The sequence below is a fragment of the Lepus europaeus genome, chromosome 2 (genome assembly GCF_033115175.1).
Source record: "Lepus europaeus isolate LE1 chromosome 2, mLepTim1.pri, whole genome shotgun sequence".
Classification (NCBI taxonomy): Eukaryota; Metazoa; Chordata; class Mammalia; order Lagomorpha; family Leporidae; genus Lepus; species Lepus europaeus.
Genome location: NC_084828.1, coordinates 147801964 through 147826553, shown reverse-complemented (window position 1 = coordinate 147826553; position 24590 = coordinate 147801964). Strand labels below are relative to the sequence as shown.

Below are 24590 nucleotides of genomic sequence, written 5' to 3'. Positions count from 1 at the left end.
TTCAAATAAGTAAATAAAAAGATCTTTAAAAATTCTGAGACAGATACAAGGCAAAGGTTATATAAGCTAAAAAGACAAAGATGGACAAAATTTTTGTTTATAGAAATACATCTTATAATATCTTCCCCAGTTATTGAAGTCTGACAAATGGTCTTGCTGCCTGAGCTTCCTGGCAGTCAAAGCAAAACAGAAAGCATGGCCATGGTAAGACTGACAGGAAGCCTGACATTGCAGTAGTCTCTGCTTAGCCACAGAGAGACAATGCAGACCCCCAGGGCCCACCTGAACCCCATATTTACTGCAGTTTTTCCTGTACACACCTACAATAAAGTTTAATTTATAAAGCAGGCATAATAAGAGGCTGACGATAGCTTGTAATGAAACAAAACAATTATAACAGTACAATATACTAAAAGTTAAGTGAGGGGCCGGCACTGTGACACAGAGGGTTAAAGCCCCAGCCTGCAGCGCTGGCATTCCAATTGGGTGCCAGTTCGAATCCTGGCTGCTCCACTTCTGATCCAGCTCTCTGCTATGGCCTGGGAAAGCAGTGGAAGATGGCCCAACTCCTTGGGCCCCTGCACCTGTGTGGGAGACCCAGAAGAAGTTCCTGGCTCCTGCATTTGGATTGGCTAAGCTCAGGCTGTTGTGGTCATTTGGGGAGTGAACCAGTGGATGGAAGACCTCTCTCTCTGGCTCTACTTCTCTCTGTAACTCTGTCTTTCAAATAAATAAAATAATTCTTAAAAAAAAAGGAATAATTGAAATGGCAAGACGGTGGCTAAGAGAAGACTACTGTATTCACAGATACAATTATACCAGCTGCTATCCCGAGCTTTTGTAATGGCTGAGCAGCACAGGAGACAGAGCTGGGAGCTCAGAGGAAGCCACGCAGCCGGAGTTCACAAGAAGGGACTCCAGGGAGCTGCTCAGGGTCCCTCTGACGTCTCCAGCTGAGCACTGAGTGGCAGCTGTGTGTGCGGGCTTCGCTGAGATTGGGGAAAGACCCCCCCCACACACACACACATGGGTCAGAGGGCACAGCACTTGGCATGCAAGCTGGACACAGCACCTGCTCCTGCCAGCCTGCCTGGGAAGCCTCAGCCTCCACAGGACACTGAAGACTCAGAAAGGCTGTGCTCCAGAGAGAGAAATAATCAGCCAGACTCAGCACTGCTCTGGTCTCAGCTAACAAGTCCTGAGATTATTACAGGAACACAAAAGCCACCCCCCACACTACATGGCCAAATCTACATGTCTGACACCCGATAAAAAATCAACAGGCATGCAGAGACGCAAGAAAATAAGCCTCCTGTTGAAGGGAAAAATCAGTCAACAGAAACCAACTCAACAGTGACACAGATGTGAGAATAACAGATAAAGACATAAAGAATTAGTTATTATTATAACTGCATCCCGCATGTTCAAAACACTTGATAGAATGTGAAATACATTTTAAGATAGAAATCCAGTTTGAAAACTGCAATGTCTGAGATTGCTGAACACATTAAACAAGGCAGAAGAAAAAAGAGATGACTCGGAAGATGTAGTGATAAAAATACAAAGATACATGGGGCAGGCATTGGAGCTGGTTAAACCACCAGTAGGGATGCTCCCCCCCTGCATTAGTGTGCCTGGGTTCAAGGTTCCAGTACCTTCCTGCTAAAGCACACCATGGCAGCAGGTGACGGCTCAAAATCTGAGTCCCTGACTCAGCCAGGCCCAGTTCTGGTTGCTGCAGCAATTTTGGGAGTGACCGAGAAGATAGGAAGGCTCTCTTTCTCTTAAATAAATAAATAAATAAACAAATAAATAAATTTTAAGGTGAAATACATCAAGAAAAGAATAAAAGTAAGAGCTGGACCTGTGGCATAATGGGCTGTTCTATGTCCGATCCAGCTCCCTACTAACATGCCTAGGAAAAGCAGCAGAGGATGGGTGAAGTTCTTGGGCCCCTGCAACCACGTGGAAGATCCAGAAGAAGCTCTTGGCTCCTGGCTCTGGTTTGGCCCAGCCCTGGCCTTGTGGCCACTTAGGGAGTGAACCAACAGTGGAAGACCTCTCTCTCTCTCTCTCTGCTTCTGCCTCTGCCTCTCTGTAACTCTGCCTTTCAAATAAATATATCAATCTTTTAAAAAAGAATAAAAGTCAAGGATGCAATACCAGTGAGCTGTAGGATGACATCAAGCAGCCTCATGTTTGTATAACTGGAGTCCTCAAAAGATGGAAGCAACAACAGGAAAAAAAAAAAGGAAGAAATAATGACCGAAAGCACTCCAGATGTGAGGAATGCTCTAAAGCTACAGATCTGAAGAGTTCAACAACCCCCAAGCACAGGAAACCACACGGTGCAGGATCCGTGGCAAACAGAAAGGCTTAAAAGCAGCTACAGAGGAAAGGCACAGAGAGAAGGACGGCAGCAGATTTCTTCACAGAAACGATGCAAGGGAAAAAACGATGGAGTGACATCCCTAAAATACTGAGAGTAGAAAACCTGCACCCTGTCCCATACCAGGGAAAATGTCCTTCAAGGACAGATGAAACACCACGTTTTCAAACACAGAAGCTGACAGAATGCACCACAGCGGACCCTCAGGACCAGAAACATTAAAGCGAGACCTCCACAAGAAGGGAATGATAACCTGATGGAAGTGTGGGTGCCACAAGGGGAGAGGACCGTGGGAAACAGCCCCTACACGGGCAACTGTGCACAATTTTTATCCATTTAAATCTCTCTCAGACACAATTGCCTGTTTCAGCAAAAACATATTGGGTCACTGACCCAAGGTAACATGGAGAAAAATATTTTTGTAAGATTTATTTTATTTTTTTTTGAAAGGTAGACCAATAGAGAGGGAGAGATGGAAAGATCTTCCATCTGCTGATTCACTCCCCAAATGGGTCTCCCAAATGGGTGGCAGGGCTGAAATACTTGAGCCATCCTCTGCTGCCTTCCCAGGCACATCAGCAGGGAGCTGGATCAGAAATGGAGCAGCTGGGACTTCAACCAGCACTCCGATATGGGATCCCGGTGATGCAGGCAACAGCTTAGCCCACTGCACCACAATACCGGCCCTGGAGAAAAATCTTTGCTCCCCTCAAGAACTATACAAACCAGAAGAAACTGAAGTGGTATCACTGAAAAATTTATTTGAGAGAAGGGAGGGGAACTCCCACCTGCTGATTCACTCCCCAAATGCCTACCGTGACCAGGACTAGAGTGGGGCTGGAGCCAAGAGTTGAGAACACAACCCAGGTCTCCTGCATGAGAAACCCAACTCTCTGAGCCATCACTTGCCTCTCAGCAAGCCTATTAGCAGGAAGCTGGAACCAGGACTGAAACTGGGAACTGAACCCAGGGACTCTGATATATGGGAAGCAGGCATCCTAACTGGTGGCTGAACGGCTGGACCAAATGCTCACTACTGTGGTAGCGTCTCTGCCATTGTCAACACAGAATTCTACACCCAGCCAAAGTCTTTCAGAAATGAAGGTGAAAAAAGAGCAACAAGGGCTGAGACGATTCACTGCTCAGCCCAGCGGTGTAGGGAGCAGTGCTCTCTGGGCAGAACACGCACGGCACAGTCACCGCCACATCACTCAGCAGGCCACGCGTTTCATAGCAGGGTGATGTTGGGTGACGCTGGGTTAGCTTCTGCCCTCCGTGAGGTTCAGCTCCCTCCTATGCACATGGCGACAGAAACACCATCTCACAAAAGTAGTATGAATTGTATGGGAGCAATAGAAATTTAAAATTGGGGGAATCCGGGTGGAAGGCACATGGGGAGTCTTTGCACTACTCTTGCAACTTTTCTACAAGCCCCGAAGTCTGCCAAAACCAGAGTGAAAGGGAAAAAGAGAAACACAAGGATTATTTTAATTACACACACATCCAAGTCTCTCAGACTCCCGGAACGTTCAGGAGACGTGATTTGTTCTGCTTAATTAGACATTCTGGTCAACACAGACATTTCCTAAGGAACTGGAATTTAACTGGACTTGGCATCAACTTCAACTTCCCAGAGGAATGAGGCTTAGCTGGGCACTCGGCTGCTGCTGGGAGCCCTTCCAATCACAGGCCAGCAATGGAAAGTCTGGGTGGACCAGCTCAGCAGGCAGGGCCAGTGGGTTCCCTGCATGGGTGCACATGCACATTCACACACACACACACACACACGCTCAACTGAGCAGGAGCCAGAGGCCCTGGTGTGTGTGTAGGTGTTGGGGCGGGGGGAATTCTCTAGGTCCCCTGGTGTCTTAGCTGTGAGGACTGAAAGTCAAGGACAACACCTTCCCCTGGGAGCTGACCACACGGCATGGGCTGTGGGCCTCCTCCCACCCACAGTCTGAATCCCTTCTGCCTGGTGAATCGCCTCCAAACTCCTGGCAGCTTCAAAGAGGTGCAGGGTCTCCCCTCCAGAACCCAAGAGTAGCGCCAGCACCACCCGTGCTGAGTGCTATTCACCCTCCGCCTGCAGCTCAGGTCACAGAGCTGTCTGGGCTGCACACCACTGCCCTCTGGCACGCATGGCCTCCCTGGAGAGCCAGGCCAGAGTGGGCAGGATCTACTCCATCCCCAAGGGCCGGATCCCACAAGGGCCACTCCTGTTCACGGCTGAGCGGCTGCCGGGAGGCGGTGAAGGAGTGCATGCATGCTCAGAGCTGCAGGAAGCGGAAGTGGAGTCCCAGCCCCGGCTGCCCCCGTGAGAATGCCGGCGCTAATGCAATTCAGAAGCTGACTTCATTGACAGGGAGTCTGGGCCCAGCCAGCCGGCCTGGGGTTTGGCAAAGCAAGGGACCTGCTCATCCCTATTTCCCCTGGCTAACTGCTCCTGGCGTGGATGTGAAAAGCATCAGGGACAGAGAAAGAAGGATGGGACAGTGAGACGGGCTGGACAGAGTCAACAGGCATGGCTTGTGTCTCCTGTCAGCTGAGGTCCAGACACAGAGGCCCACAGCAGGTGAATGGCCTCACGGCCTGGCGGTGAGACCCAGCGTGCTCAGACTGGGGCAGGAGGCCTCCAGGCTGTGGGCTCTTGCAGGTCGGGCAGCTTCTCTGGGCTGGACAGCAGTGCTGCTGACCAGGGAATCCAGGGGACTCTGTCATCTCCATTAGCATAAGGGGCTGCCCCCAGCACCTCCGCAGGCCCCCAGCGTCCCTTCCTGCCTTCACACACAGCCCCACAGGGCCCACTCACTGCTGTTCACCTGGCTGCTCTGCCCTGGGCAGCCCCTACACATGTAGAAGGCCCTGCACATGCAGCAGGGTGCACAGAGGGAGAATAGATTCCAGACCTCCCCATCTGGTCAACAGAAGGAACCCTTCGCCTGTCCCCTGGACGGACTTGCCGTCACCTGCTCAAGACACACTTGGGAGGAGGGACAGGCTTTGCCATGCAGTCCAGAGACAGGGACCGTTGTCTTCGGAGCGGAAACTGCCCCCTGGACTTCACAAATCCTGGGCTGGGAGTGGGCACAGGATCACCATGCAGGTAAAGAGGACCACCGTGTCTCTAGCCTGTGTAGACCAGAGACAACTGACTGCGACCAGGCTTTAGGGTGGGAGGGAGCGAGAGGACCTGAACTTGGAAGCCTGGGCATTTAGGACAAGCAGACGGTAGGCAGGCCCACCTGAGCCCCAGGCTGCAAATTCCAGGTCCCCAAGGAGCCCTCAAAGCAGCACCACAGAGCTCTGGCCTTGCAGAGAAGGACAGCTGCCCCTCCCCCACAGCCCTTCACTGTTCCCGGGACTCTGCTGAGAAAGAAAAAGAAGGCGCACATCCCCTGCAGAGCCTGGGTGCCAAGCAAGCCTGTGCCCCACCTCTCACCAGCCCCCCTCCAAGTCCTAGCCTCTGGATGCTCCCACCTGACCCAGCTCAGCCACCTGGATCTGCCTGCATGTGGGTCACGTCCTGCCTCCCAACCCCAGAGCACATCCCTCCTAAGTCCACCCCCCAGAGGGTCCCCACTGACTGCAGGCATGGCTCACACTCCTGCTGCAGGGGCAAAACCCCGCTGGACCCCTTCTCCTATCCCCGGTCCCTGCACCAGGGTCCAGCCTCCCTGCTCCTGCTCCACACCTGCTGTCCAGTTCCTGGCTGCCAAGCCCCAAGCCCTTGGCCACTTTGGTGTGCCTGGGCCTGCTGCCCTGGGTGCCTGCCCTTGTCCACTGGTGGAATCCCACTCATCACATCCCACATTGGGACCTTCCCGTATGCCCAGGCAGCCCAGCTCCGCTCTGTGCTGTGCCTGGGTGCAGACCATTCGGCTTACCGCCACCAGAGACTGGGTGCAGCCTACCTGCCCTGAACACCTCACTCTGCTGAAGCTACCCCAACCCTCCAAGCCACGCCCCTGCAGTCTCTCCCCCAGGTGCGCTTGGGGATGCCAACAGCAAGGAAAATGAGGGGTTCTGCCTGGGGGGCTGGGGGGTGTGGATCCCACTTCCTGCCTCTGAGCGAGTGAGGGAATCAGACTGGGCTTGCCTTCCGGCTCAGCAGTAAGCACTTCTGCATAAAGATCTTCACTTCACCTTACTCTCTTTTTTGTCTTTTTCTCAAGATTCACTTATTTGAAAGGCAGAATTACAGTCAGGGAGAGACAGAGAGAGGTCTTCTATCTCCTGGTTCATTCCCCAAATGGTGACAACGGCCTGGGCTGGGCCAGGCCAAAGCCAGGAGCCAGGAGCTCCAACCTTGTCTCCCACGTGGGTACAGGGGCCCAGGCACTTGGGCCATCTTCTGCTACTTTCCCAGGCCATAGCAGGGAGCTGGATTGGAAGTAGAGTGGCCAGCACTGAAACAGGCACTCCAATATGGATGCCAGTCTGGGCAGTGGCAGCTTAACCTGCTGCTTAACCAGCCCCAAGCCACACTCATCTATAAAATGGGATGAGCGCCTCTACCTGTGGGATCGTGAGATCGGGCAGCACAGCTCACTGCACACAAATGAGCAGTGACGCTCCACACCCAGCACCCCTTCCGTGTCCCTCAACATCCATGAGGGGAGAGGCTGGGGAGGCTGCTGTCACTCCATCAAGAACAAAGTTACCCATGAGTCACTGGAGCTGATACCAGAGCTGTGCAGCCAAGCATTAGGCCTCTGTGAGTCCTAAACAGGCATTGAATGCTGAACACTGGCACCGTCCGGCAGGAGGGTGGTCAGAGTGTTGGTCAGAGTGGGAGCTGGGGCAGGGCCTCCAAGGCCTGCCTGGGTAGTGGGGACACGGAACATCCCTTGTGGCTCTGGTCCTTTCTCTGCCCACGACCCACCCTGCAGAAGGAAGTGTCCAGGGCTAGCAGCACTTGGGAGCTGTCACCTTGCCTGTGGTCCTCATCACAGGTCTTCTGTGTGTGGAAGAAACACCTTCCCACAGCAGCAGGTGCAGGATGGCCTGGCCCCTGTTTCCTGGCAACCCGGGCCAGCGCACCTCAGGAGACAGAAGCCAGAGCACCCTGAGGCAGTGATGGGGGCAGGAATGCCTCCCAGGGGGAAAGGCTGGCAGGCAGGAGAGCACCCTGCACTCAGGGCCGGGCACTTCTGGGGAGACAGCTGGCAGAACCCCCGACCCCACGCTGCCCTCCCTGCAGCCCCTCTGGCCAGCAGTGCCCTGGCCTCCAGGCTAGAAGTGTTATCGGCTTGGCCTTGTCAGAGTGGGCACTCAATCACAAAACGAGGGGTCAGGCAGTCCAGTAGCCTTGGGGGCACACATGGAGAAAGGCAGAGATCGACCAGAACAATTACACAACACACCCAGGATGGAGCCAGGATACCCAGGGCCCTGCTATCTCCAAGCTTGGAAGGAGGACATGGTCCTTGGCAATCAGTCCTCAGCTAGGTCCTGGGCTGCCTCTCCCCCATGGCAGTGGACTAAGGACTGACTTGGCGGGGGGGAGGGGTGGGCTTAGCTGCCCCTCTGTCAGCTCCCTTGAAATCACCCCAAGTAAACAGTTCACTCTGTATAAGGACACAGAGCCCGCTGAGCAGTGCCAGCCCACCAGACACCCACATAGACCTTGCTCCCCCCACCCCATCCTCCTCCCCACTCAAGGCCCCACAGCAGCCCGCCCCCATGCTCCCCTGGTGCCTCTTCAGCACAGCCCCTCCCTGAGTCACTGAGCACACTCCTGTCCCCGAGACCCGCGCCCGTCTCTCCTGGGCCTGGGCACACCTGTGTTTCTCACAGTGTCTGCGTCTCAAGGCTCATTCTGCCATGGTAACAGTGAGTCCTTGGGCAGGGCCAGCTCTCTCGGGGCCTCTCCTCTGTGGGTGTCCAGTGGGGTCTATGTTGGGTGTTAGGACAGGCTGTCCACCGTGTACTGAAGGAAGAAACCTGGCTACCACTCTTTTTATGCATTTCTTGGAAGTCAGTGACACCTCTGTCCCCCAGGAATCAGGCCCGGCCTTGGGGACATGTGATCCAGTCACCTGGGTTCCCGTTTAGCCTCGTTACCAAGGATCAATATAAATGTGTCTTCCTACTGAAAATAAACCACTTCACTTTCACAGCAGCAAAAAATTTGCTTTTCAAAAAGATCGCACTTCGTTGAGGGCAAACATTATGAAAGGAATTCTAAATTTCCAGCCCCCTGACACAGGAAAGACTCTTTTTAGGTGTCTTTAGGAGCTGCGACTTGGGGCCGGTGCTGTGGCATAGCAGGGAAAGCTGCTGTCTACAGCACCAGCATCCCATAAGGGTGCCGACTCGAGTCCTACCTGCCCCACTTCCGATCCAGCTCTGCTATGGCCTGGGACAGCAGTGGAATATGGCACAAGTGCTTGGGCACCTGCACCCACGTGGGGGACCCAGAGGAGACTCCTGGCTCCTGGCTTCACACTGGCCCAGCTCAGCTGTTGCAGCCATTTGGGGAGTGAAACAGTAGATGGAGGACCTCTGTCTCTTCCTTTCTCTCTCTCTCTCTCTCTAAGACTGCCTTTTGGATTAATAAATACATCTTAAAAAAGAGGCCCTGTGACTCTTCCTTGTTTCCTTCCTTGGTTACCTGGTTGCAGGAAACAAAGGCCGACCTTCCTGCCCATTCCCAGCCTCTGTGTCTCCTTGGGCTTCTGTCCGAAGGCCCTGCCCACAGCCCATTTCCCAGCATCCTCTCTGGCAAGAGCTGCCCATGCACGGCAGGGTGTGTCTGGTACTTCTTCCAGCAACCTCCACCCACGGCTCCCCCGAAGTCTCCTCTGTGAGGAGAAGGGGAACAGGACAAAGGACGACAGACTGCAGACAAAGGCATTCCACTCCTGATGCTTATGCACCCTGCTGGTCTACGGGCCTGCCCCTGCCTCTCCTCCATGGTTAGGCCCAGCACTTTCTCTAAACCATTCCCACGAGGGCAGACAGCCCTGCGCACAGCATGGTGCATTCATTCAGCACCAGTAGCTGGCACAGGACAGGGGCACCACTCTCACAACCACCCCAGGCCAGTCAGGGTAGCACCTGTTAGGACAACGATGCATGGGTGAGGGACAAGAGGACAACGGAGTTATTCTAATTTGCTGCAGTATAATTTGAGGGCTGCAACGATACGGGCTATCACATCGCGCAAAAGACGTGACTTAGCCATACTCAGAGTTTCTTCTCCGCCCTGCTGGTGACTTCTGTGCTAATCGTCAGAGTCGAGGGTGCCGCTTTCCTCCTATACCAAGTACAGGTTAAGTCTCATCCCGGTGTCTGCCTGACTCACTCACACATCCCCCCTTCCACAAGTGACAAAGCAGAAGTTCCAGGCCTGTGCCCAACTTCCCAGGTGCCCCCTTCTCACACCAGCCGCAGAGGAAGGAGGGAAGAGTGGGAGAGAGAAAGCCAGACAGGGAAGCCAAGGCTCCGTGTAGCTCGGGGGCTGGCTCCGAGCTCAAGGCGCACTCTGGCAGGACCAGGCCCGGCATGCCCACTGGCATCTCAGGGGGCTGGCTGTACCCCTGTATCTGTTCAGAGCTGGGGTGTGCTCTCAGAACTTCAGGCTCTTTGAGATGAATTTGAGTGGGGCAGGATGCAGGCTAAATGATCCCAGCCTTTGGAAAAAAAAAAAAAAAAAGCTTAAGTGTGGCTGCTAAGAACCTTCTGGCTTGAAATGGCAGCAGGTGTCAGGACGAAGGAATCCTGTTTCGAGGTGGCCATCTACTGCTAGGCATCAGCACAGCCAGGCAGAGCTCACCACGTCCAAACCCAGGACTGAAGGAGCACCAACCACCACCGGGTGGATGGAGCGGGTAAATGACCACCAAGGCCATCCTACGGCCCTGCCTGTGTTCACCGTGACGGTGCCTACAGTTCAGGGTGGGCTTCTGTGCCTGGCAAGGTGAAGAACCATTTTGAAGTTTGTAGTTAACAGTGATGACAGAAGACAGGCCACAGGGCAGCATATGATTCATTGGGTTTTTAGAAAGCGCAAGAAAAAAAACCAGGAGGGATGCCTAGGGCAGGGGGGTGGCAGCCCTGCAGGACAGGAGCAGAGTTGGGCATTGCAGAGGAGGGGGCCTGGGGCTGGTGGGGAGGGGAAGCTTCCAAGAGGGCTGCAGCACATCACAGGCCGGCCAAGGGCTCAGGGTCCGGCTGGGCTGGGACCAGGGGGAGCCTTGCAGGCAGTGAGGTCCGGGAGGGAAAGAAAGTGGGGGGACAGCTTTGCCCCAGCACGAGCAACCTGACAGCACCTCGGCCTCCTGCCTCCACCTAACCCAGTGGAAGGTGCAGCCGCCTGCTGTCTGTGGGAGCACCTCACCTACCGAAGCCCCAAGAGGCCACCTCTGACACCTGCTCCCAAAGGCCCCTGCACAGGCCGCAGCCGTCCCTCCCCCATCACGGCACGCAGAGATCTCTACTGTGATCATATCCACAAATGCTTGCACTCCCCAGCAGACCCTAAGCCCCACGAGGGCAGGGGAATACTGGAGGATCTGATTAGGTAAACAGGTGACAGAAGGAGCAGGGAGAGGGCACTGAGTGAACCATCGAGCCAACAACCAACAGGCAGCTGGCGGCAAGGTCACAGTGTCACGCAACTCCAGGGTGCTGCTTACAGCGTGCTTAGTGCAGACAGCCAAGTGCCAAGGGCAGGGAGGGAAGCTGGCCTGCTGGCCCCCGCTGGGAAGGCCGGCAGCTCGCCTACATCCTGCTCCTGCCTGTAGAATCTCAGAAGATGGGAGACACATCCCTGACCCTCCCCGCCCACCACACACAGATGGGCTGAGAAGTTCCCAGTAGGAGTTGGGGTGGGGGGAGCCACATGTCCTGCAGGACCACCTGTCTTCTCTGGCTACCATTGAGTTCCCACGGGATTGCCACGCACCGGCCCCCTGAGTCCCCCACCACAGCCCTCAGCACAGGGCAGATCCAGGAGGCCCAGAGAGCCGTGCATCCCCAGGCCCTCTCCACAACCCCACCCCGTGCCAGGCCACATTCTGCAGGCCGGGGACCTGCAGGCACTATGCTGCTGGGAGGGGGGCTCTCTCACAGGCTGCAGGTGCTGTCTCCAGAGCTGCTCCTCCAGGCCTGCCCTTCAACCAGTTCCTGGAACCTCAGAGGGGACGGGGTCCAGGGGTCTTCTTCCTCATCCTGCTCCAGGGACAGCACTCTCTCTGGGTTCCAGCTGCCCTGGCTCCCTGACCAGCACTATGGCAGGCTCTGGAAACAAGAGGAGGATATATCCACCTAGCCCTTTCCTCTGTCTCACCCCCTCCACAAGCCCACACTGCTCTAGAAGGTTCCACAGAACTCAGCTCATTCAATTCTCCCCTGTGCAGAAGGTGAGAGGCCTTGGGCTCCCACAGGCAGGAAACGCTAGAGGGGGTGATGGTCAGATCTAGGGAGGCTGCAGTGGGCTGGTGGGCACAAAGCTGTCTGCAGGCCAAAGACACAAGTCTTCCCATACCACCAGGCTCACGGATGCACATGTCCCCTACCATACTCGGAGGTCCCCAAAGCCCTGGGAACCTCAAGAAAACAACCTAATAGAAGGAAGCCATTCAGGACTGGAGGCTAGAGGACAGGGCAGGCGGGAGCTGGTCTCACACGTGGCAGTGCCTCCCTAATGACAATGTTCCTAAAGCCCACAGACCAGCTAGCCCCTGGGTAACTGGCCCAGCATTCCCACAAGGTCACCCAACCCAGCCACAGGCCCAGCCAGGGAGCAGCAGCCTCGCCCCGTCTCGGGAAGCTCCCCGATTCTTGGCTTCTCCAGTTCAAGGTCATTTTATTTCCCAATGTCATGCCAGTGAAAAACAACGGACCAGGAACAGGAGCCCTGGGTGCCCAGACCAGAGAAGTTAACCAGCCACAGTGGGGCTCAGGACAAGTTCTGCCCCTTGGTGGGGCTCCAGCTTCCCATGTGCACCTGTGCGGGAGGTGTTAGGATTGTGCCCTAGGCCTCAGTTCCCATTTCTGTGACTTTCGGTGCGAAGGGGCTTTGCAGGGCGCAGCAGGGCTTCAGCCACCAGGGATTCTGAGGGAGCCCAGACTTCTCACTGAAACTGGCCAGGGACATTTTGCTCATCAAACTCCAGGTCCACTACTGCACGGGGCTCAGGCCTGGAATCAACAAATGTTTACTGAGAACCCCCCAAGATGCACTTTCAGGGGGCACTGGGGACCCACAAAGGAGCAAGATAACTGTGTCCAAGCAACCATTCTGCAGAGACACAAACTGAGTCTCAGACAATTCGACATCTTGCTAAGGCAGCAGGAAGGCTGGGCATTCCACTCCCAGGATGCCTGATGCCTGCAGGTTCTCTGCTAGAGCTCCAGGGTTGGTGAAAAGAGCTCTGGGGTGTGGAGATGGCCAGCATCCCTCCTAGACACGGAGGAAGCTGTGAACCTCGGATTGATCAAAAACAGAGTATCAGAGGCCAGGACATAGCACTGGCTGGCTGGGCTGAGCTTGGTCCAAATGCCCCCATCTGTCCTTGCCAGGGCCTGTGACCCCCCCTCTGCCACCCGCTTCTGAATCCTCCATGCTGGGCAATGCACACCACAGACCGGAGGCAGCCACATGACCTCCACAACCCACAAGCACACACCACGGCAGCACTGGTCCTGAGCACACCAGGAACTCCCACAGTTGCCTTTCTTGGGGTTCCTGTACAGACAAGACTCCCAACCAGATGAACCACCGGCCTGCTCTGCAGACCTGGAGTCCGGTCCTGCCTCCCAGGGCAGAGCTGCTCAGGGCCCAGCCTGTCTCCCTATGAGAGGCCACTGCAAGGGTGCGCTCCGAGAGCCACTCCTTCCTACAGGTGTCACAGCGGTCCTTGCTCTTCCATCTGGGCTTCCAACCTGGGTCTCAGGATTGCTTTCCCCCAGGGGCTGCTCGTCCCTCCCTCCCCACCCCCCAGCCTTCGGCCACGGTGACCTCCCCTCCCCCCAGAAGGGCGGGTGATCCGGGGCGGTGGGGGTGGGAGGGCGCTGGGCCGCAGGCAGGGCGTGTCGCCTGGGCCTTTCTCTGTCCAGCGCAGGCTGCACAGCCTCCTGGTATGAGGTGGCTCCTGTACTGTTCCCCCAGATCGCCTCGCTGTCATCACCCAGACTTCTGAGCCCCCAGACGGCTAACAGGCACCAGCGAAGGGCAGCGGGTCTAGAACCTTCTGCCCAATCGGATAAGCCAGAGAAGGTAGGTGCCTTGTCCGCCCCGCGCCTGCCCCCTCGGCCTGGGCGGCTCTTTCCAGCAGAGGCAGGTTGTCGGTCCATCCCCCAGCGGCCAAGGGCTCCGCGCTCCGACGTGCCTTCTCGCACGGTTCTGGGCAGGGTCCGCAGGGAACCGCTCCGGCGCCGCAAGTCTAGGGGGCGGCCAGACTCCCGCCCCGCCCCGTTCTCCCAAGAGGGGCGCCCTCCCCCACCCCCACCCCCGCCGGCACCCGCCACCTGCGCTGTCGCCCGCAACCGGTGCCGCAGTGCGAGCGAGAGAGCGAGCCCGGCGCCTTCACGCCTGGGTCCGCGCCGCCAAAGGAGCCGCCGCCCTCCGGCTTCCCCGCCGCGCCGCGCCTCACCTGCACCTGCACCCCAACCCCCCACCCGGATCCCACCCTCACTGCCACCCTTGGCCCCGGCGCCTCCTCGGTCCTTACCTTGGCCCCTCCCAGCCCGGCCCCGCCCGAGCCAGCCCCGACCTCGACATCCCCATCCTCGCGTCCTCCCGGGCTAGGAAGAAGGGGGTCCCCATGGGGCGGGCGAATGCGCGGCGGAGGGTCGACCTGGCGCCGAGGTACGGCGCAGCGCCCGGTACTCACCGCTCTGCTCCCCCAGGAACACCAACTTGAATTTTCTCAGTGGGTTTCCAAAATCTCCCCCTGCGGACATGGTGCTGGCAGCCGGGGCCGGGAAAGGAGGAGGAGGAGGAGGATGCCGCGAAGCAGCAGGGCGGGGAGAGGAGGGCGAGGGGAGGCGGCCGGCGGTGCGGGAGCCGGAGGGGGAAGGGCTGGCTGCGCGCGTCCTGCCTCCCCAGCTGCGTCCCGGCCCCGGCCTGCGGCTGCGTGTCCAGCGGCGGCGGCGAGGGCGGAGGCGAGGGCGGAGGCGGAGGCGGAGGCGGAGGCAGCGGGCTGGGGCTGGGCTGCCGCGGGCGGCGCCGGCTGCGGGCCGAGGGGCGCACTGTGGACTGCCGAGGCGCGGCGCGGGCGACGAGGGGCGCAAGGACCGCGCGCAGGGCGGAGGAGCGCTCTCCCGAGCCGCGCCAGCCGGCCCCCTCCCGCCTGCGCCGGCGCCTGCGCTCTGCGCGCTCCCCAGCCTCTGATGTCATGCGGGGCCCGCGGCGCTGCGGGGCTGGGGGTGTCTGCCCGCCCACCCGGGGCCCGCCGGCGGGCGAAAGAGAACGCGGTGAGGCCGAATGGCCCTGGGATCCGACCATCTCTGGCTGCCGCCCTGCGTCTCTCTCCGCTCCCCCCGCCCCACTCCACCCGTCCTTTGATTCCCCGAGAAATGACACGAAATTGTCAGGGGACATTTGTTTCTGGTCTTCTAAGCCTAGGAACCAGTGCGTTCCGCTGCCTCGCGAGACATCGGTGCACGGCGTAGACGGCGCGGGGGCTGCAGGGACCGGGAGTGGCGGGGAGCCGGGGTGTGGGGAGACACCTGGTGCAACCCACCCTCGCGTCTCCGGGCCCAACTCTGGGTCTGGCGGCCTCGGCGGGATCTGTAGGTGTCCCCCGCAGACCTGGCCAGGGAGCGACGAGGCACCAGTACAGGGCGCGCCTACCAGAAACCAATCGCTCCTAGGAGCATTTTACGGCCTGACCTGCCCACCTCCGGGAAAGGAGGGGCCGGGACGCCAGCAACGCCAGCGCTGCTGCGTCCTTAGCACCTGCAGTGCCCGGGGGCGGCCCCGCTGACAGTGCCACTCCTCGCCCTAGCAGCTCTGTGCGTGTGTGGACGACGTCGGGCTCCCAGGGGACACGCGGGCGACACCACCACGGTAGCCCTCGTGCTCGCCTTGTGCACGGAGGGGCATGCAGCAAGGTGTGAGAGGGTGAGGGCCGAGTCGGCACCGTGGCATTCTGGCTCAACGGGGTTTGCAGGGCCGCCTCCTCCTGCCCTGCCACCCCACCCCACCCCCGTTCTCCTCATTTCAGTAAATATTTACTTGGGACTGGACCGCACTGCGTGTGTGCATGCCTAGAGCCGCGTGTACTCCAACGGAGAGGGGTGAAACAACCCTCACTCCAGATTTTGAGGGGACACTTGTTTCAGCTCCCCTCCCCCTTTATAATTTTTATTTATTTGAGCCTGAGATTGAGCTTCCATCCACTAGTTCAAAGCCAAAGCCAGGATCTGGGAACCAATTCAGGTCTCCCACAGGGATGGCACGAATGCAAGCCCTTAGGCCCTGTCACCATTGCCTCCTAGGGTCTGTGTTAGCAGGAAGCTGGAATCAGGAGCCCAAGCCCAATACGAGGTTGTCCTAACCAGCATCCTAACTGCTAGTCCAAAAGTTCGCCTCTGTTGCCTCCTTTTGACGGACGGGGCTTGCTCAAGCTCCCGCCCAGCTGTGCTCACCGTGACTGTCTCCCTGCTTGCTAGAACCTGGCAGAAGCAGCAGTGAGGCTCCGACACTGGATCCTGAGGCCCCAGCTCAGAGCTCAGGACATCCTTGTTGAATGTCTGCACCAGTGTCCTACTCTCTCAGTCACCTTTGGCAAGAAGCCCAAGGGCTGTAGGCTATGAGCCCGGGACACCTGTGTCACTGCACCTCGTGTCGGGCCCAGGGCAACCTCCCCGGACCCCACCGCACTTGTGCTCAGCAGAACATGTCCAGGGTGGTGCTGGAGGAAGAGGCTCTAGGAGAGGATTCTCTCATGTCATAGCCCTTCCTGCCCTCCACGGCACCCAACCAGGGCAACACTCCTCCAGCCTGTACCCTCTCCTGTACCTGGAGCTGCCTTCTCGCCCCCTCGCACACCCTCCCGAGGTCCTCGTTGGCAAGATAAGGCAGCTGAGCTGTGACAGTCTTTCAGGTAAACCCAAACACCTCCTGCGCCTTCTCTGGTTTGGCAGGAAGAGGGGGAGGGTTGGGGACACGGGCCCCTCTGGTATCTCTAACCAGATCTGGCTGGGCTGACTGTGGGCCCAGAGGTCTTGCAGGGCATCCTGCTGTGGACAGTCTTCCAATTCAGATGATAAGAACTCAACTCCAAGGGCCAGCACTGTGGCGCAGTAGGTTAATCCTCTGCCTGTGGCACCTGCATCCCATATGGGCACCGGTTTGAGTCTCAGCTGCTCCTTTTCCAATCCAGCTCTCTGCTGTGTCCTGGGAAAGCAGTAGAAGAAAGCAGTAGAAGATGGCCCAAGTGCTTGGGTCCCTGCACCCACGTGGGAGACCCGAAGGAAACTCCTGGCTCCTGGCTTCAGATTGGTGCAGCCATTTGGAGAGTGAACCAGCGGATGGAAGACCTCTCTCTGTGTCTGTCACTCTCACTGTCTGTAGCTCTACCTCTCAAATAAATAAATAAGAATCTTAAAAAAACAACAACTCCAACTGCGGGGTCTGGCTCCTGTGACTGGATGGACAGCCGTAGCTGTAGAAATCAGAGCTGCAGGGACACCAGGTGTGCCGCGCTCCCAGTCTCCCTCTCCACCTGTCGTCACGTTGTCTCCCCTTGTTTTGAGTCTTGTCCTCCAGCTGCCCTAGAGCAAGGCAGCCTTTCTCCAGGTGACAGAAGATGTGACCACTCTGAACCTCCGTTCAGCAGCCCACTAGAGTCAGGTTCTTTTACATAGTACCTGTGTGTCCATTGTTTCCCTATAAAGCCTCCTGTTAATTAAGATATGCTATGTATACATAAACTATAAAGAGAACTCTTATCTGCATCCATGCCCACTCATCCCCTCAGCAGCTGGAGAAATCAAATGTTACAATGTTACGGAAGCCCAAGATTTTTCTTCAAGTCCCTCTCCGACTCAGAAGTCCAGGATGCTGATTTTCTTTGTGTTTTATCCCATTTGGATGTGTCCTTCAACAGCTCTGTTTTGCATCTTGTTTTATGAAAGGTATCAGGTGTGCTATGACTTGCACTTTTTGTGACATGATGTTCCTGGGAGTGGTCTGTTGATAGACGTAGCAGCAGATCTTTCATTTCCACTGCTGCTTAGTAGCCCATTGTATGCCCCACTTTTTAAGTCTTTTTCAGTAAAATGTGTCCAGTTTTTAAATGTGAAGTAATTTTTCGACTCACAGAGAGGTTGCAAAAAATAGTACAGGAAGTTTCTGTGTATCCTCACCCAGCTTCCCCACTCTAACATCTTACATAACTGTGGCACATTAGCAAAGCCAGGAAGTTAATATTGGAAAATGCACCCAACTTGCTTTCTGTGAACACAAACAATGCTACTGTGGACTTTCTGTATCTCCTGATGGCACCTGGGAAAAGATTTTCTAAGATCTGTATCAAGTAGATAAATTGTGGGATAGCACCAAGTGTATCATTAATTTTATGCCAATCTGTTTTCCAAAGATAGTTGTTAGGTCACGGAGCCCAACATCTTCACCTATATTTTCCATTTTCTTCAGGATCTTGGCTATTCTCGGTCCTTTGCCATTATATACGCATTTGATGAAAGTTAAGCTTTTTTTTTTTTTTTTTTTTTTTTTTACATTTTGAGATCCCTGTAGATTCACAGATAGCGGTAAGAAATGAGACAGATCCTGTGTGTCTTGATCCAGTTTCCCCAGTGGTAACATCTTGCGAAGCCCACAAGCAGGTACTGACATTCAGGCAGCCCAGGCAGAGAGCACATCCATCACCACAAAGATCCTGCGTGTTCCCCTTTGACAGCCACCCCCACCATCCCCCCACCTTCCTGAGCACTGGCAATCACTGATCTGCTGTTCAGTTCAGCACATTTGTCATTTCAAGAATCTTACGTAAGAGGAATCACCCTGTGCGTAACCTTTGGCAGTGAGCTTTTTCGCTCAGCCTGATTTGATGAAGATTGACCCAGGTGAGAGTTTGCATCAGTATTTAGTTCACTCTCAGGCACTACCAAGCCCTGTGTGTTCCACATAGTACAGGTGAGGCACAGATTGTTCAGCCATGCACCTGTTGAAGAGAGAGCGTCCAGATTCCTTCCAATATGGAGCCATTAGAAATTAAGCTTCGATCAGCATTCACGTCCAGATTTTTCTGTGAAACTAAATTGCTATTTCTCGAGGATAAATGCCCAGGGATGCAACTACTGGGTCATGGACGTGTTTGTTTTTTAAAGGACCCGCTAGACCATACTCCATGCTCCCTCCAGCAAGGTGTGACCAGCGTCTTAGGTTGTCACTATTTTTGATGCAATCCTGAGAGGTATACAGTGCTATACCTTTATGGGTTTTATCTGCATTTCCCTCATGGCCAATGACATTTTCATGGGCTTATTTGCCCTCCACAAACCTCTTGGTGACATGGCTGTGTCTTTGGTCCATTTTTTATTTGGATTGTTTGGGATGTTTTACTGTTAAGTGTTGAGAGTTCTCTATATGAGTCCTTTGTCAGAAATGTGGTGTGCAAGCTTGCCTTTTCATCCTCTTAATAAAATTTTTTGCAAAGTAAAATTTAAATTAAAAAAAAATTTAGGGGTTGGCGCTGTGGCATAGCGGGTAACGCTGCTACCTGCAGTGCTGGCATCTCATATTGGGTGCCAATTCAAGTTCTGGCTGCTCCACTTCTGATCCAGCTCCCTGCTAATGTGCCTGGAAAAGCAGAGTAAGATTGCACCAAAGTGGGAAACCTGGAAGAAACGGCCCAGCTCTGGCCGTTATGGCCATTTGGGGAGTGAACCAGTGGATGGAAGACCTCTCTATCTCTCTTGCTCTCTCTCTTTGCCTCTGCCTCTCTCTAATTCTGCCTTTCAAATAAATAAATAAATCTTTTTTAAAATGTTAATGGCTTTCTTTTCATTTCAGTTGAAAGGCAGAGAGATTTTCCACCCACTGATTCATTCTCCAAATGCCCACAACAGCCAACATTGGAGAAAGCTGAAGCCAGGAGCCTGGAACTCTATCCCAGCCTCCCAAGTGGGTGAGAAGCAGTCTGTGTATTAATCCTTCATTGAGTAAGTAGCTTGCAATACTTTCTCTTATTCTATTGGATGTCTGTTCCCTTTGTTGATTGTTTCTTTTGCTGTATAGCAGTTTCTGAGTTAGATATAATCCTATTTGTCTAGCTTTGTTGATTGCATTTTGGAGTCTTCTCCCAAAAAAATCTCTGCTTTCACCAGTGTCTTGAAGTGTTTTCCAAATTTTTTTTCTAGCATTTTCACAGTTTCAAGTCTTACATTTATTTCTTTGATCCATCTTGAATTGATTTTTATATATAGTAAGAGGTAGGGATCTAATTTCATTCTTCTACATATGATATCCAGTTTTGCCAATATCATTTATAAAGAGCATGGAAATTGGAAAGGAGGAAGTCAAGATGTCCGTGTTTTCAGAAGACATGATTTTGTACATGGAAAAGCCTAAAGATGCCACCAAAAAAAGCTGTTAGAGCTGATAAGTTAATTCAGTAAAGTCATCAGACACAAAAGTAACAGGAAAAAAATGGTAGTTTTTTAATACACCAATAATGATCTTGCTGAAAGAGAAATCAAGAAAGAAATTTCATTTATAATAGTTACCCCAAAATTAAATATTTGGGGATAAATTTAACCAAAGAAGTGAAAGATCTCTACAATGGAAATTGCAGGGGCCGGTATTGTGGCGGAGCAGGTTAAGCCTACAATGCAGGGATCCCATATGGGCTCCAGTTCAACTCGCAGCTGCTCCACTTTCAATCCAGCTTCCTGCTCATGTGCCTAGAAAAGCAGTGGAGTATGGCCCAAATGCTTGGACCCCAGCACCCACATGGGAGCATGGGAGACCCAGAAGAAGCTCCTGGCTCCTTGCTCCTCGCTCCTGGCTCTGGCCTGGCCCAGCTGGCCATTGCAGTCATTTGGGGAGTGAACCAGCAAATGGAAACTCTGCATGTCTCTTCCTCTCTGTAATTCTGACTTTAAATGAATAAATACATGGATAAATAAATAAATCTTTTAAAAATTGTAAAACGCTGATTAAAGAAATCACTAAGGACACAAAAAGTGGAATGATATCCCCTATTCATTGACTAGAAGAATTGATATTATTAAAATGTCCATACTGCCTAGAGCAATCTACAGACTCAATGCATTCTCTATCAAAACACCAATGGCATTCTTTATAGAAATAGAAAAAACAATTTTAAAATTCTGATGGAATCACAAGACTTAGAATGGCCAAAGCAATCCTGACCAAAAGTAAATAAACACATAAGTAAATGAATAAAGCTGGAGGCATCACAAGACCTGATTTCAAACCATACTACAAAGCTATGGTAATTAAAACAGCATATATCGCTGGCATAAAAACTGACATAAGTTAATGGATCAGAATAGAGAACCCAGCAATTTATCCACATACATACAAGCAACTGATTTTTGACAAAGGTGCCAAGAACATACATTGGAGAAAACACAGTCTTTTCAATAAACCATGAGGCCAGACTATTTTTATAAGATTTTTAAAAGCAGCCAGTATTGTGATGCACTGGGTTAAGCTACCATCTGTGCTGTTGGGACTCATATGAGCACCAGTTCAAATCCCAGCCGCTCTACTTCCCATCCAGCTCCCTGCAAATGCTCCTGGGAAAGCAGCAAAAGATGGCCCAAGTACCTGGGCCCCTACCACCCTTGCATGAGACCTGGATGGAATGCCTGGATCCTGGCTCTGTCTTGGCCCGGGCTTAGCTGTGTGGCCATTTAGGTAGGGGTGTGAACCAGGGGATTGAAGATTCTCTCTCTCTCTCTCTCTCTCTCTCTCTCTCTCTCTCTCTCTCTCCTCTGTAATTGCCTTTCAAATAAATAAATAAATTTTTCTAAAAAATTTAAAATTACTTCTGTGTTTTCCATTTAAGTTTATGGTTCATTTGGAGTTACATTTGAAAGAGTTGGGAGACTCAGGGTGAGGGTCCACTTAATGAATGAATGAAATCCATGAGTGACTGCACTGCCTAAGGATGCCAGCTGCTTCAGCACCACTTGTAGAAATGGCTACATTTTCCCTGCTGATTTGCTTTTTGAGGCTTTGTAGATGCTGTTGGGCTTTAGTGCTGTAGAGTGGTGCTGGCAGTTCAGCCCCGGATGTGGTCTGCCATAATACGACAGGTGGGCGTCCTCAGCATTGTCTGGGGGACGGAAGTCCTGGTCCATACTTTGATCATCTCCGACATTCCTATCAGAGCTGAAGGGCTCAGGCACTATATGGTTTGAATTGTACCCCCAAATTCACTTACTGAAAACTTAGTTTCCTTGTCCATATGTTGGTGGACTTCAGACAGGAGACTGGGCAATGAGGGGAGAGCCATATGAGCTGAAGGGGTGACCGTGGACCTGGCCCTGGCAAGTTTGCCATCTCACCTTGTGATGATCTCCATTGTGTTAGGATGCAGAGGGAATGTTCTCATCACAGGCCAGCACAGTACCATGCCCTGGACTTCCCAGCCTCCGGAACCGGGGCTGAATAATGTGCTATTGTTTATCTGTCACCCAGTCTCAGCAACTTCATTACAGCAACATTAAATGAACTAAGGCAGGCGCTTTGGTGTGGGCTGGTACTGGTGGAAGTCCGTGCTCTCCAGCTGGCACAGGTGGATGGGCAGGGAGTGGAGCTCAGCAGGTGTTTGGATGAAGGACAGTAGTTAGTAACCTGTCTTACTAGCTTGCCTTCCTTGGTCCTTCAACTAGAGAGCTGAACTTTCGAGGGTTTTATTTTTTTCTGTGCTTCTTGGGGTTTCTGAGTTGTCAGCTTCTTCAGCTCCAAGTCCTGGATACGTGAGGCAAAATAAAACCCCAGATGGGGCCAGCGCTATGGCGTAGCGGGTGAAGCTAACACCTGCAGTGCCGACATCCTATATAGGCGCCGGTTTGAGTACCAGCTGCTCCACTTCTGATCCAGCTCTCTGCTATGGCCTGGGAAAGCAGTAGAAGATGGCCCAAGTCCTTGGGCCCCTGCAACTGCATGGGAGACCCGGAAGAAGCTCCTGGCTTCTGGCTTTGGATTGGCGAAGCTCTGGCCATTGTGGCCATCTGGGGAGTGAACCAGGGGATGAAAAACCTCTCTCTCTTACTGCCTCTGCTGCTCTATAACTCTGCTTTTCAAATAAATAAATCTTCAAACAAACAAACAAACAAACAAAAAAAACAGAGAGCTCACCACCATGTGATTCCTAGGGTCCAAAGATACCTGCCTGGTTTGCTTTCTGTTTTCCTTCTAGACTTTTTTGTTTCTTTGTTGATATATAATACCCAGAGTATTCTGTTGAATTTGGTAAGAAGAATAAGAAAAACTATGCCTCTATACCTATATATTTTAATATAAACCTACATGCATGCATAAAAAAGTCAACAAATCACCAGTGAACATATCTACATAACCACTACCCCAATCAAAACAAGGAATACTGCCAGTACCAGCACCCCGTCCATCACCCCCTTCCTGTCATCACACTGTGTTTCCCACAAAGGAAAAACCATTCAGATATGCCAACATAGAGTGGTTTTGTCCATATTTTGAGTCTTATGTAGGGTGAGTCAGACAAAAGCATCCAGCTCTTGCATTCAGTGTTGAGTTGATAGGAATCACCTATGGTATTGCATGTGGGTGCAGTAGGTTCATTCTCATCACTATGTCATGTTCTGTGGCATGGACATGCTGCAGTTCTATTTACCCGTTCTGTTGTAGAGGGACATTTAGGTTGTCTCCAGTGTTTGGTTACTACAAATACTATGGTTAAGAAAATCTTGTGAGTGTGTGTATGTGTGTGTGTGTATGAACATATGCACTATGTTCTTCTGGGTATGTACCTAAGTGTAGAACTACTGAATCATAGAACATGTCTTCATATTTAGTAAGTATTTCTGGTCTAACGAACTGGTCCTATCAAGTACCAGTGAAGGGTCAGTGCTATGGTTGCAAATAAGTCACTGCCTGCTGTACTGGTATCCCATATGGGCTCTGGTTCAAGTCCCAGCTGCTCCCCTTCCAGTTCAGCTCCCTGCTAATGCACCTGGGAAAGCAGCAGAAGATGGTTTAAGTGCTTAGGCCCCTGCACCCACATGAGAGACCTGGAAGAAACTCCTGGCTCTTGGCTTCGGATTGGCCCAGCTCCAGCTGTTGGAGCCATAAATAAATCTTTTTCTTTCTTTTTTTTTTAAATTTATTTGATAGGTAGAGTTATAGACAGTGAGAGAGAGACAGAAAGGTCTTCCTTTGGTTGGTTCACTCCCCAAATGGCTGCTACAGCCAGCACTGTGTGGATCAGAAGCCAGGAGCCATGTGCTTCCTCCTGGTCTCCCATGCAGGTGCAGGGGCCCAAGCACCTGCACCATCCTCCACTGCCCTCCCAGGCCACAGCAGAGAGCTGGACTGGAAGAGGAGCAACCGGGACTAGAACCAAGCGCCCATATGGGATGCCGGGCTGAAGGCAGAGAATGAACCAAGAGAGCCACGGCACCTGCCCCCATAAATAAATCTTAAAGAAAAGTACTAGTTAGTGCTTCACATTCTTGCCAGGACTTGATATTTTGGGTCTCTTTTTCTTGCCTCTTGGTTTTTTAATTACTCAAAGAAGCTTCCGCTTTTGCGTTTAGCTTCCTGAGTCTGTGCCTTCAATACGTCCACAACACTTTTTTGCTCCTCAATAAGGAAAGCACCCCTGCTGCTGTCAGGCACAGCACCCCAGGCCCTGCTGACGTGTTTTTGTTTTAGATGAACTCATGAGAGCTGTAGGTCTCCCAGCACGCATGCAGATCCTGTTCCTTTTGGGAAAATGCTTCTATGACCAGGGTTCTGGGACAGCCTACCTTCATTAGGGGCCACATTGGAGGAAAGCCCGCATCAGACACTGAGCATCTTTTAGACATTGTTGCAGAAGAGGGTCAGCGTTTTAATTCTAGATACTTCAGCAGATTAACGGTGATGTCTCACAAAAGTTTTAATACATGTGCTAGGCCGGCGCCGCGGCTCAATAGGCTAATCCTCTGCCTGCGGCGCCGGCACACCAGGTTCTGGTCCCCGTCGGGGCATCGGATTCTGTCCCACTTG

General features: G+C 53.3%; 1 protein-coding gene across 1 annotated transcript in view; it reads right to left on the bottom strand.

Annotated features, from left to right (window-relative positions):
- Nucleotides 1-14436, bottom strand: part of RAB6B (RAB6B, member RAS oncogene family) — a 53785-nt gene extending 39349 nt beyond the window's left edge. The window contains exon 1 of the mRNA XM_062178997.1: nucleotides 14230-14436. Coding sequence (XP_062034981.1) covers nucleotides 14230-14299 — 70 coding nt within the window. The 5' untranslated portion in view covers nucleotides 14300-14436. The remainder of the gene's footprint in view (nucleotides 1-14229) is intronic.
- Between the last annotated feature and the right edge of the window lie 10154 nt (nucleotides 14437-24590).